A 14,691-nucleotide genomic window follows, 5' to 3' on the forward strand; every position below is an offset into this window, starting at 1 on the left:
GCCATTAGCAGATGGTAACATTCTCCTTTCGTGGGCAAGAAGCACCTTCTGTTTCATAAATAGAGTGAAAAGTAGAATGATTTCACTTTTTATCTTTCACAAAACTTCAGTATTGTTGTTCTCATGAGTAAAATGACACAGAGTCCCTCTTCTTCATCTCTTATTTCCTTCCCCTCTTTCCTCTCTGTTGCTGTCCTTTGAATGGCATAGCTCACCATTGAGGTGTGTGTGATGTCAGCTTAGTGAAGTGGTTTGGGGGAGGGCAGACAGAGAAACATGGCTTTTATATATTTAGACAGAAATAAATGGAGGACTGGAATACAACAGACATTTTTACACTTGGGTGTAATGGTGGAGAAGGTCATGTTTCTTTTTTTTCTAGCCCAAACATGTATAACAAAAGTTGAGAATGCCAGCTCTTAGGCTTAAACTAAAGTGGAAATATCCTAGTATTTGTTGACATCTCAATGTTTCAAAATCATCATGCGTTTTTATCAGGTGAATAAACAAATTTGGTATTAGAACTGAAAATGTTTCCTTTTTATAACTGAAATCTTATCAATTATTTAAATTGCTGAGCAACCCTGGGCTATTAATGGTGCACGTTTATGTGCTGCATGTGACATGAAGGATATCTAGTGCATAAGAATTTTGTCACAGAAGTTATGTAGATAAGTGTGCAAGATACTAAGCTACAATGGGACCAGTCTGTGTTTTTGAGCTTTTTGTTCACTCTGTATATTTTTAAGGGATAGTGAGAAGAAAACCAAAAGTGTCCTGTAAAACACTGTAGTCATTTTGTTGCCACAGAGACTTGTACTGAAGGAATTCTGCAGCCAACTCATGTTGAAAATGCTGCTGCGATAGCTGTTTTATGAACCAGTGTCAATCAACAACCTGTTTTCTTTCAAGATACTTTTAGGACACCAGTGGAACTCAGGCTTTTTCTCTGATATGACTGCCTGATGAAAATATTGCAAACCTACATATTCTGATCGTTGCTAATTAAATGAAGGACAAAGTCAAGCATTCTTTTGATATAGCCATTGTGATTTAAAACGGCCTTTTCCTCTATTGATTTGTAATATTCTCCAAGAAGCTTGAAGAAAGAATGTCTCTCTCCCTGTCCGTTTAGTTTTTCAACACTGATCAAAACACTGATGTTTTTTTTCATCTGTTTCTTGCTGAATGCAAGCCAATGAGAATATAGCACAGCATTAGGAGTTGCATGCAGAGTGATGAATGGATAGCATAGACATTGTTCATCCTAATTTATCTAGAGATATTTGAATACAGTAGAAGTAAGAAACTTGTTAAATGGGTAATGTTGTTGCACTTGCATTGTAGCTTTGATCCTCAATGTGTGATGACACTGGAGTTTCCAAGTATTATCAGATTGAAGATAGCTGGATGTAGTTCCCAATGCCACAGGGAATTAGCAAGCCAGTGTGGTTTCAGCACTACAAAAGTGGTTTACCCAGTCTTCTGCACTGTGTTCCCTCGGAGTCTTGCTCAATATCAAAATGCCTTAAAATCATCAGATCATAACAGTTTTTGAAAATCACTTCAGTCATTTCTAATTACAATTGTAAGGAATTAGACTGTGAGAACATATGATGGAAGACTTGTCAGCATAAGTCATGTTCCTGTTCTGTCTCTGTGTGGGTTACAGACTTCATACATAAGCATTCATTGCCCTGTTCGTTTTAGTAACATGCAGAAGGCTTTCTTTTCTAGGTCATGATCTTTTGGTATGGGAGGAGATTACTGCCTTGGAACTTCTACACATTGTTCCTTGTTAAGCATTCCTTGTACTAGTAAATATCGTGTGCTCCAGTTTCACTGTGAGATGTTATTCTTAATGTCAGTGACTTAAGCCATGAGAGCAAAAAAAACTTCAGGTTCCAGATGCTGATTCACCTATTTGTAAGGTTCAGATCTTTTACGGAGATGATGAATTAAACCTTTTCCCCACCCAACTTTCCCTCACTTGCCTTTCCATTCTGAAGGGACCAGACCATCTTAGTGCAAGTCTGATATTAAAAGAATTTTATCTGCAGTGGGGTAAAATTTTTAGACTCTACGGCTTTTTCTTTATTATTCTACTCGCTCAATAATGATACTTTCCCCTGGGATCAGTCTATAACCAATCTATTCATTGATAATCCTCAAGAAATCTCTGGGTTTATTGACATGACATGATAAGGATACTTGCGTTTTTTTCCAGCACAGTTTTACAAATCACTACTTTGCAGGGTCATCATTCTGGCATGAATCCAGGCCTATTGTTGAAATTTCAACAGTGAGCAATTGTAAGTGCCCAATTGTTTTGTCCTCCCAAATGCCTTAAGATTTATGGTATGCCTATAAATAATCTTGTTCCAGTCTGAGCCATTTTGTTTCTATCTGTTTTGTCTCAGATGTTTTACACCAGTTGGCTGTTTCAATGATGCACATGATGGTTTCATGTTCTAGCAGTCTGTTGTTTGGTGGTTTATAGAAACATCCTGGAGCTTTTTAGTCTCCAAGAATGGGAATGAATCTGCCATAATCTTGAAGAAAATAGTTGAGACAATAAAATTACTTTCTTGTTCCTGGAAGTGAGATTGTTATAACTCTGTTGACATCCATCTGCCTTCCTGGCAGAGCTGGGGATAATCTTTTTGCAGGGTTTTCTACCCTTTTCTCAAAAAATAAAACAAAAACAAACAACCAAAGCAAAAAATCCCTCAAAAACAAAAAACCCTGATGGTTAGAGGGGCTGCTGGCCATCATCATCACTGGGGCTGATTACCAACTGATGTATGTAAGATTTAGCTACCCTAAAATACTGAAATTGTGAGAGTTCTTGTAAGTTGCATGCTGGGAGAATGGACTGCAGAGAGTAGTTCTGTGATAGCATACATTCTAAGTCACTCATGGTAGTGGCTGGGCCTTGTAGCAAATGTTTGTAGGGTTCGGAAGCTGCTAACCTCTTTCCAAGAATGCTGACATGGTGCATTTTGCCATCAACACGCTGAAGGTTTTGCAGAAGGAAAGTGAATGAATTTTTTTATAATTAAAATTAAATAATGAAATGAGAATACAGGTCCCTTCCATGCATGCAAGGTTTTGTAGTAGGAAAAGATGTTTTGTATCTGTTATAACCCTTATATCATTGAGGTTATTTGTTTGTGAACTTGACCATCAGCACAGTTTTCAATCAGCTCTGTAATTAATTTGCTTTGTAATACACAAAGAGATTTTGCATTATATTTATGGAAATATTGTAAGATGGTAATTGAAATTATTTTTTTATTATACATAGCAGTTAATTAAAGAAGGATATTAAGTAGCAGTGGAGCTACATTACCACTGTTGTCTTGTATCAGTATAAAAAGGCAGTAATTTTTTTGACAGCCACTGATTGGAAAGTTGCTTGCAGCCTTCTGGAAGCAAGGGGTACATGCTCTGGATCAATAACTGGCAAATTTTCCATTTAAAAGTACCTGAACAATGTTCCAAATAGCCACTGGCATCTTAATTTTCCATGGAAACTGAAATACTCGTATGTGGAGGACAAATCATTTTCGGAGAATTTTTCCAGACTACTTGTTAACAGTTATTGCTGTCCCAAAAGGTTGACAGCTGACATGATTGATATTTCATTTACTTGTCATCACTGAGTAATGGAGAAGGCCACATTACTATTTTTTTCTAAAGAAACGTAGTCTCTTGAACATTTGCTTTAGTTTATTATTCCAGAGAGTATGTAGTATGTGCTTATACTATATGTATATGTCTTGGGGTCCTGGCATATTACAAAAAATAAGGAAACGCATTTTCTTTACAGCTTTGGTCTGCTAGAAAGCAGGGCATTCTTTTATAGCCCCATAGCTATTAGGTGCTAGCTGCCTTTTTTTGGGGTGGGAGGCAAAGATCTTAGCTTGTTATTCATTACCCCATGATATAAAATAAGTCTACAGGGATAGTTCCCTTTCTTCCTGCAAACATCTCTTGATCATTTTAAAATAGTATATTTTTGTGATTAATAACTTTACTCTGTATAAGCACAGTGGGAGCATGTGCAGCAGGATTATTTAAGAGAAGTGTACAGTAATCGTGACCCAGATAGCCCTTCAAACATGCTTTTATATCAGGCATAGATGGGGCTAACAAGAACCCAACACCCCCCAATAGTTTTCTCCTCTACTAACACTTTACAGAAGAACTGTTCTTCCTGTCTGTTCTCATATATGAGAAATGTGGAGATATCAAATGCCTTCTCTTTCTTAGCAGGTTAGAATATTAGAACTGTAAAGGAACATTGAAATAGGACCCCAATCCTTCAAGTGGATCTGCAAATGCAGACTTTTGTGTTCACACAGAGCCACATTGAGAACAGGACCAAGTTTGTAATCAGTTGTAAAGAAATCTGTGCCTCCAGGTGAAGCTAGAAGACTTGAAGCTTCCAGAATTCAGTTTTGTGAATGCATGTATGATTTTACGCAATGAAAGCATGTATTGTGCACTAAAGTAATCTTAGTGACCTGTCCTACAGCCTGTGCTCACTATATTTGTGTAGTTGCTCCCTTTGTATACTTAATTTGATGGCATTCCATAACAAAATGAAAGAAAACTATTTACATAACAATTAATAAACCAATCCTTATGTTGATTTGCATTATATAGACGTCAAAAAAGTTTGTTTTATAGTAAGTCATTGGTATGATCAGAACACTCATACTTGACACCATACAGATATGCAGTATTTACTGTTTAGGTTAAGTGATGTCAGCATAAGTAACAACATCATAAAATATTTATTTGAGAACACTCTATTTATAAAATCTTCGGGCCAGATCCTCAGGTGGTGAAAATGAGCATCAAAGTCAATGGAGCTGTGCTGACTTTCACTGGCTGAAGATCTGACTCGCAGTCAACATTTTTGTTCTTAAGCTAGGTAAGTTGCAGTTGGAACATGCTTCGTACTGTGCTTTGAATTCTCAACACTTCCCATAGTCAGAGAGATGCATTGGCAAAACCAATGAGGTCCATCTCCTCACCCTAGCAGAATTGTTTCTTAAAGTACATGTTCCGGTGTTTTGTCTAGTGTTGTTCTTCAGTGTCCCATGTAATGGAACTTCCAACATTTCCTAGGGGAAATTTTTTCTAAAGGCAAATAGATATTCCCAGATCTCCAGCCTAAATGTTCCCTTTCCTTATTTTTCACCCATTACTCAGTAACTCTTCTCCTACCATGCTATTTTCTTTCCATCCTTGGTATTCACACCCTTCAAATATTTACAGATTGTTATGTAGCCTTTTGTCATCTCTTCACCAAACTTGTATTTATGTATCTATGGTAGCTGTCTTAGATTTTTTTCATCAGCTACTCCCACTAGCCACTAAAATGTCAGGGGCTGTGGTCTGAGGTCCCCATAACGTGACAATGTCTTTCTGGTAATGACAGGTTTCAGAGTAGCAGCCGTGTTAGTCTGTATCCGCAAAAAGAACAGGAGTACTTGTGGCACCTTAGAGACTAACAAATTTATTAGTCTCTAAGGTGCCACAAGTACTCCTGTTCTTTTTTCTGGTAATGAAATGCTAAGAGCTGTGCATATTATGTTGTAGATGCCATTGCAGTGGGACCATATTACCTCTCTGATTTGTGTGGAGTGATACCTTTGGATATGCAGCCCAAAGCCGCATTCACTGTTTCTACCATATCATATTGGCAGTTCATGGCTAACTTTCAATTGTCTGTCTATTTTCATCCATTGGTCTCGTTCATAACAACTGCTTTCCAGGTTTCTCTTCCCCATTGACTCTTTCTGTCTTGAATTATTTTTCCACAAATGTAGTAGCTGGTATCTTTCCAGGTTGAATTTCATTGTATTTTGTTTGTTTCTAATCTCTCTTGGTTTCTTTGTATTATTTCGGTCTCTTACGTACTGCTGCAAATTTTGTTAATGTTCTCTTTATTTAATAATAACGTAGATGTCGGATAAGCCTGAGCCTATGATGGTCACGATAGTAGTAGTAGGCCACTCCCCTGAAGTCAATATATTACTGATTATCATTACCCTTTGTTTAATGTTCCTTCATAGTTGTTTTGTTGTGTGGACAGTACAAACAGTAGGAATGTATTTTGGAGGCTGATACGTGTAATAGCAATTTTTTCAACCCTAAAAAATACCATGAATTCAACAACCTATAACACTATAACTACTATTCACATGTTATTGAATAATCTCCTCTAATCTCTTTGCAGTATTATACCACTGTAATGGAACAGCAAGTAAATGGACAATTAATAGAACCTTTGCAGATATATCCAAGAGGTAATGCTTAACAAATATTAATTAGCAATGATTATATCAGTAAGATGTTTCATCAACAGTTATGTTTTCAGAAGGTTTAAATGCAGATAACATGAAGTTTACCTCTTAATTCAGATAAAATAATTCAGTATTGTCAGGATTGTAGTGAAACTACAGTTATTGCACATAAAATAGCTTGTTTACTGGAGTAAATTAAACTAACCAGATTTAGTTTGCATGGTACATATTTACATTCATTTAAAAAAACTCATTGGTGGTGGTGTAGTTTGTGTGTATTCAAAGCCAAAGCAGTTGAATAACTCCGGTATTGGATGCTTCTTATGACTCTTGGTCCTCTAAAGTTTTTAATCAACTGAATATGTTCATGGGATATGATCTGTCAATCTGTGTTGAAACTGGAGATATGTCCAGCATAGAGAGGAATTTTATTTGAGCTGTTGGCAATTCGTGACAGAATCAAAATAATGGAATCTTATACACAGATGATACCCAGTTATGTAGGCACTGATTGAAGAAAGTATCTCTGTTCAGGACAGCACTTAGTATGTGCTCAAGTGCTCTCCTGAATTCAGAAGACTTAATCACATGCTTTTGTGCTGGGTTGCTATTAAAATAGGATTTACTATGTCCTAAACAAAATCATAGGCAACTACTTGGATTTTGGATACATACTTTTCTCTGAGAACTCAGGTAATGGTTAAAAAGAATAACATATTACATAACCCTTCTAATTCAAATGTTCTCAGTATCCAGTCTCTGCATCTGTGGTTCTTAATTGATGAAATGGATAAGGTTTAAATTCTCCAAGTAAATCTCCCAGCAATAAATTAATTGAAATAATTAAGAATTAAACTCTTCTCTGTTAACTGATACTATACAAATAATCATACTATGAGTTTCCCAATTAAATATTCTAGACTTTCATTACTTACAACTCTGAAGTTTTAATTGGGCAGCTAACCAATAGGCCTTTCTAACACATGCTATTAAGGTCTCAAAAGGAGGCTGTCTCTGGTGGTAGGTTAGTGAGCTGCTATGGGAAGATGCTTAAAGGAGAAATATTGAGACTTTTGCATCTCAGCCTAGCAGCGGCTGAAATAGCAGAGGGAGTCTTGTAGATTCTAGCCATGGAAAAAGCTCATGTATCACTAGATTAATTCCTCGCTGTTACAGTGGGTTTTCTGAGTGTAGTTATAAAGAAGGAAATGTGTGTGTAATACATAAACACACACACATTCACTCTTGCCTCTTTATAGCTGCGTTTGCATTCAAACTCATTGTAATAATGAGGTATCAGGGTAGTATAGTATCTAGTGTGTACGTATACACGTGCACACACACGATCCCTGTACAAAACCACAGGCCTATATAATATCTTGGGAGATTAGAGCACCCATGACATACCCACTTGTTTGGAGTTGTGTGAAGAAGGTTCAAGAGCCCCTTATTGCATATTTTGTGATATCCAGTTGCAAAAGAGAAAATATTGAAATCTCATGTGGCCAGAGTATATGCTGCTTTGGCAGCTGAGCCTTCAAGGGGCTGAACAGCTCAGAAGGGCTGAGCATTGACATCTCACTTTCGAAATCAGTGGTTGTTGCTTGGAAGTTGTTCAGTACCTTTCACGGCTGAGTCCCCAGAGGGACACACGGAAGTTCAAAATCAGACTTTACGTTCTGTAAGTTTGCCTTTTGGACCATTCCTTCAGTACCTGCCTTGTTGTTCCTGCTCTCCCTCTCCATGGGAGTGCCCCTTCTCTCTTCCATGTATGCCGTCCTTGGGTGATCTTCTTTGAGCTTATGGATTCAGTTATCACCTCTGTGCTGATGACTTGCCAATCTCCGTTTCCACCTGTGATCTTTCACCCTTTGTCCAGTCATGCCATCTCCTCTTAGATGGCTTGCCACCATCTCAGGCTGAACCAGTCCAAAGCCGAGTTTCTTCTCCTTCCTCCCAAACTTTCTCTGTTAACCTCTCTGTTCTCCCTGTTGCTATGCTTGTAACCTTGCCGTCATCTCTGACTAATTTTTCTGCTTCTCTCACATCCAAGCTCCCACTAAGTCCTGCTGCTTCTTCCTCTGCAGTATCTGAACAAGTGCCCTTTCCCCTCTCTTTTTTTGCAACCAGGGCTCTAGCCCAGGCTCTTCTCTTCCATCTGTCCAAAACTGTCCTAGCAAAAACGCTTTCCTTTCTCATCATTTTGGCCATGTCTCCCTTCCCTCAGCTTTTTGAATCCTCTACCTTTTCTGCATGTGATTTGAGCTTCTCTCTTTCTTTCAAAATTCTTCACAGTTCCACTCCTCCCTACCTTACAACTCGCACTAGATTCTATACATACAAGTCCCTCATATCTTTTCCTGACACCATTTTAATCTTTCTGAGGAAGGCTCTCCAGTGCTACTTACTCTGTAATCAAATAGTTTCTGAAAACCAACCTGTTCCATGAAACCGGTCAGCACTGATGTCCATGTGTTGTTGCCTTAACTGTGCTGTACCTGTTTCATATTATAAGCTCTTGGGGGGGGGGGGGTAACAAATTTGTATTTAGTATATTTTATATTATATATAAATAATAATTGCCTGATATTTTTTTCAAACCCATCAAAAATATATATTTTTTTGCCACTGGGCCACTCTTTTTTTGTCTTTTTTTTTTTTTTTTTAACAGTTCTGAAAGCTTACATTTTCCATAGTCCCCACTGATTATATATGTTTGTATTTTAAGGTCCGATCACTTCTTCAGCAAAAACCTAGATAAAGGGTTTCTTTGAAGAATGCTTCAGCCTTTCATAATAGTTGTCTTAATTCTGCTTACGATGGTAGCTCAAGAGAAAAATAAATACTATCCTTTCTTTAATTCATGGTAAACAAATCACTTATTACAGTGTTTATGGACAGTGTGCTTCTTATTCAAACACTATGAATTTTGTTACCAAAGCATTTTGTTACAGGCATCAGGACAAATGACATTTGACATGTCTTTTATTGTTTGTTCAAAATGTTTATGTCCATATTTCCATTTCTGAAGAAATGTAAACTAAAATGGTTGGTAAACTTTAAAATTAAACTAAAAAATTATCTATTTCCCTCCTCCTCAATCCTGGGTGAAATAATATTTAGCTTCTTTAAGAATATCATAGTAATTTCTAATGCACACAGCCTGGCCTAACTGATGTGTTTAATAACTATCATCTGTGTCCTTTTGACTAATAAATAGCTCTGTTTCCTGCTGTCAAAAAATGGAGTGAAATACATGTGCATCTGAGAGAGAGAAAAATCAAATTCATCCCTTCCCAGACAATCAATCAAAATTGACAGGCCCTTTAACGTACAATTTGTAGGGCACTGTAGTTTTAAAATGGGAATTGTCTGTAACATGTAGCTAGAAGCCTGTGTGGTTTTAACATTTGACAAAGGCACATCCACTGAATGAAAAAAACATGGTAATATATTGTTTAAGAGGCTTTACGAAAATACCTTTTCCCAAGTAGTACTTCATCTTTAAAGCTAGACATCATAAAAAGATGTCAGATTTGCATGTAAACAAATAATACATCATTTTTTATTCTATATTTAATGCATTCAATCTTCTGCTTCCTTGGTCTTTGAACTTTGTTCCCCAGCCAGATTTTCCCACATTAAAACACACAGTGGCCTGTTTGTCAACATGACTTTAAAAAAAAGTCTCTTTAAAAGAATTTAGTTAACTGCAATACATCATGTATGTAAACAAAAGAAGATAGTGAAGGCATTTGAATTAAGAAATGAATCTAATCATTTTAGCCTAGTTATCTTGATTTTGCTGTGTTTTAAGCAGAAATTATAATTTATATTAGACAATGTCAAAAAGCTCTTAGCATTTATAAACGCTCAGTCCCTGCAAGTTAAAAATCCTGGCTCACAATTCCCTCTCTGGGTCTTAGGCGGCACTTTTCAATCATTTCTCGCTGCTAATTTTGGTGTCACCCTCATTTCTTTTTAAAAGATTCATTTTGAGCAAATTTGTAAATGGCCCTGATGTGTTCTACAATTTAGTCAATTACTGTTTCAGCCTGCAAGCCTCCTGGGAAACGCAACATACATGGCCTGAAGGTACGAATTTCAATAATTGTTTCAGTAAAGTTAGATGGATTTGTAATGCTGTGTTCCACTTATTGAAATGTCAAATAAAACTGCACTTTTTTGAGTTCTGACAAGCAGATTTTTTTTTGAGTCTGGGACAAAGATTCATCTGCTTGGTATTGGCTGCAATATCTGAGTGTTCTATACAGTTGTATTAAAAACTGAAATGCGTTTTGTTTCTTCCTTTTGTTAATAAGCTTCTTAAATATTAACTCTGCTATTAGTATCAATTTGCAAAGAAGTCTTTTGAAGGGAGAAACACCATATTCATTTGATTTAATTAATTTATATAACCTGTTAAGCACACAACCAAGTTGCAATGAAATCCTTTCAGGACATTTATTCAATTCATTCATATATACTTACTAACTTTCTACTGTAATCATACATATGTTCTCTGTTCTGAATTGCAAGAAACTAGAGGATAATTTGTATAAAATGATTGTTACAGTGTATTTCTGATTTTCTATATTATTTAATTAAGGATTTAAAAAGTAAGGAAATAGTATACTGAAACCCATCAGTTATATAGTATCCTAACCTACATACAGACAAGACCTCAATGATCGGTATGCCTAGCAACAAGCTAATTAACCTTCATAGTGAAATGAGAAATTCATGGCAAATTACAGGTTAATTAGAATGGTGTCCTCTGAACACAAACGACTGATAGAGATTTTTTCCCTGCCTGCAGGTAAATACACGAGCAGGGTCTGCTAATAATAGCAGCTCAGCAGTCTCGGATTCCCTTCCAAGCAATAGGTAAGAGTCAATAGTGGATGTGTCTGTTTTTTATTAAAACAAAATGGAACATGAGAAGCGATTGGTGTATAGTAATTAATGGTATCAAACTTGAAATGTCAGATAACTTTATCAGTATGACTATTGGGAGCGAAGGAGTACAATGGGAAAGAAAAAATAATGTAACCTGCCCTGTAGAACTTGTCACACTCCTATTACAGGTGTTCAGTAAACCTATTTTCTGTCGCTAGAACTCTGCCTTTATGAGATATTTCAGATGGCTTCATCCTTCATATGACATTGATATACGGTATATAGTTGAGCCAGAAGTTCATTTATTTTAATTGATCTAATAATCATTGTCCATCACAGGGTTTTTAGTTATTTAGCAGGTTTAGTCATTCATTGGATATCTAATTCAAAGTGATTTTGCTGAAAAATTTGGTCCTGTTAAATTTGATGCTCAGTTTAATAGCTTTGCTAGCATGGGCTGGGATACGTCTAAGCGTATTAAACTCCCAGATACCACCAAAATTCGATGCGATTTGGCTGCCTAACTCCCTTAGATTTCTTTCAAAATTCTAGCTATGGATTTAATATTACTTCTTATTGCCTGTGAATATAGGAGAACTGTTTAATATTGGAAAGGTAGCTTCTAGTGCACCACAGTAGAGCCCTGTAATTCAAAGGCTCAGTATTTTAATTGGAATTTATACATTTTATGAATGCCCTTTCTACATAGCCCTGCACCAAATGTGTCCCCTTCTCTTTTTAAAAACCCTCTTTTAAACAAGTTGACAAAGAGTGATACAAGCATGTTAAGATACGATCTGTTCACACTTGAGCGGAAGCAGTTATCTGTTGGTACCTGCTAACGTTGCAGTCCTATTTGCTTGATATTTGTGATGCCACCTAGTTATCCACTGGGGAGAGCAGAAGTACATTACAACATTGGAGACAATGCAGAGATCGTGATACAGACTCTGCAAGCACCAAAACCACTTAAGGTGCCCCAGTCAGTGAGCACCGTTAGAGACCTTGACAGAAGTTAAATCAAGTACTTTAGGCAAGTCTGTGTTGGAGAAATCTTGGCTCCAGTAACTCGGTGAGGTATGCTGAGTATCACAATTGTGAAGATGCTATCCATGTCCTTTGGAAGAAAATATTTACTGTTTTCACTAGCCTACCTTGTACATTAAGCTAAGTAAATACTCTTCCTCTCCTTAACATTCAGTAGTTTTCAGTATACCATGTACTTTGAGATGGTTCTCAAAGTGCACTGAAAATGAGTCTTCTAGAAGATTGCGTCATCTTTTATGTCTTGGTTAATTGCCATTTCTTTTCCAAAACCTTTTGCACTAGGAGTTGTGGTTTTGAAGTAATTGAAAGTCTCTCTTTGTTTCATGTTCACAAATTGTTAGTCCTGAGAGATGACAAGATCAACTTGTGTTTCCTTGGAAAACTTAATCTTTCTTTAAAGTAGTCTGGGAACAAAAGGCCTATTGAAGAACAAAGCAACCAAATATGAAGTCCCTATTTTCACTGTTCCTGTTAGTAGTGATCTATGATCAAGACACATGCACCTATCAAGACTATATTATTGTGTTTGTTTTTTTTTTTTTTTTAAAGTTCACTAATCTGTCTGAGAGGATTTTTCTAGTGGTACTGTTGTCTAGGCAGCATGTTGTGTGGGAGGATGAGGAGATCAGGTTGTCAGGAAAACAGGGGGAGGCCTTGATATTTTGGGAGAGGAAATTACCTTGGAATCAATGATAGCAATGCATATTTTATTTTTGCAAGATAGTCTTCGGTTACCAAAAACACAAACACAGCTGCAGCAGTTAGTTGTGAATATCCCAATAGAAGTGTAATGTCAGTGACTATATCTAATCCAAGATGGCTGGTACATGAGACAATTGTGCTGAAAAAGGGAGAGGCTACAAATACAGATTGAGGTGGAAATAAAATTTCTTCCTTCTACACACACAGACAGGAGTGCTGGAACAATTTTTATAGTGGGGGTGCTGAGAGCCATTTAACCAAACTGTAAACTGTGTATTTAATGAAACCACTTCAAGCCAGGGTGTGTGGTAGCACCTCTAATTCCAGTACCTATGCATGTAGAGGGTGGGTTAATTAATTAGATTCTGGCAAACACTTTCCAATTAGGGTGTCTAAGACACCTATATTAAATTGGGTGCTGACCACTTGCTGTTCTCATAAAATCAGTGGGTGTTGGAGGTTCTCAGTTCTTAGAAAATCCATCTAATTTTGTTTAGGTGCTAAATATGGATTTAGGGACCTTACTTTAAACACCTAAGGATGAAAATCTTGACCATATACTTTAATTTTTACCACAGACAAAGCACCACTTTTATCCTTATTTTCAAGTATTTAAAAAAAAATTGTAATCCAGTCAGAAGTTTTATCTCTTTAGCCCTCCACGGTAGTCCATATTTTACTTAGCTCTTGATAGACCAATCATTACATATATATAATCTGAATTTCTTATATATTCTAATAAAATGGGCATGCTCCCTGGAAAGGCATCAATGTTCAAGCTGTGCATCATGCTAGTACTTGTTCATTGCTATTTCATGTATTTAATGTAGTCAAGTTTCCAAAAGCTAAGAGCTTCAATTAAGAATTTAAGTTTATGGCTCATCGTGAAATGGTACCAATATTGTTCTTAATTTTTTGATTTGTATTTTCTAAAACTTGCTCTGACATCTCCAAGTTTCTGTGACTGCACCAAATATATATTTTAGAACCTTCAGATGCAGGTTCCACTATATCACCCCCAGTGTTTTTAAATATTTTGACTTATATTTTATGGTGAAATACAAAAAAGATTGCCCCAAACGAATTTATCATAACAGCTTTCAGGGCACTTCCCTTGCTAGATTGGTAATGAAATCAAGAGGAAGGATAAAAATGAATTGTGACTTCCTCTGGCTTTCTGGAGTTTTGGTAGTACTTTATTTATATTACAGTGGTCCAAGAGACTCCAACCGACGTTGGGGCCCCATTGTACATACACATAAGAGGACAGTCCCTGTCCTGAAGAGCTTACAGTCTCAATAAATAAAACAGACAAAGGAAGGATGTTTTCCCCATTTTGTGGATGAGGAAGTGAGACACTGAGAAATGTAGTGATTTGCCCAAAAGAAGTTCATGTCAGAGCTAGGAATTGAAACCTAATCTCCTGAGTCCCAGTCTAACCTTAAGTCTTGCCTTAACCCCAAGACCATCCTTCCTCTTAAGTGTTTGGCTTTTAATTCCCCCCTGCCCCCAGTCGAAGGATTAAATTGTGCCCTCCATCACTGTTTACCCATGCCACCCTGTTGACTTCAGGGGTATACAGTGGCTTTTTTTCATTAGAATACATTTGGGTTTGGACTGTATTTTTCTTATAAATTTAGAGGTGGATCCAAACTCCATATCGGAACATCCCCAGATTCTGGGGCTCCACAAATTCAGAGATGGTTGGTTGATGTGCTTCATC

At 36.8% G+C, this 14,691-nt stretch overlaps 1 protein-coding gene across 6 annotated transcripts in view; it reads left to right on the plus strand.

The window, feature by feature from the left end:
- MAP2K5 (mitogen-activated protein kinase kinase 5) overlaps positions 1-14,691 on the plus strand; it is a gene marked incomplete at its 5' end in the record, with an annotated part of 178,694 nt that overhangs the window by 11,175 nt on the left and 152,828 nt on the right. For 5 of the 6 annotated variants that reach the window (XM_034784989.1, XM_034784991.1, XM_034784990.1 and 2 more), the window contains 3 exon segments: positions 6,254-6,323; positions 10,375-10,415; positions 11,140-11,207. In XM_034784989.1, coding sequence (XP_034640880.1) covers positions 6,254-6,323; positions 10,375-10,415; positions 11,140-11,207 — 179 coding nt within the window. 6 annotated transcript variants of the gene reach the window in all.

This window comes from Trachemys scripta, chromosome 10 (genome assembly GCF_013100865.1).
Source record: "Trachemys scripta elegans isolate TJP31775 chromosome 10, CAS_Tse_1.0, whole genome shotgun sequence".
Classification (NCBI taxonomy): Eukaryota; Metazoa; Chordata; order Testudines; family Emydidae; genus Trachemys; species Trachemys scripta.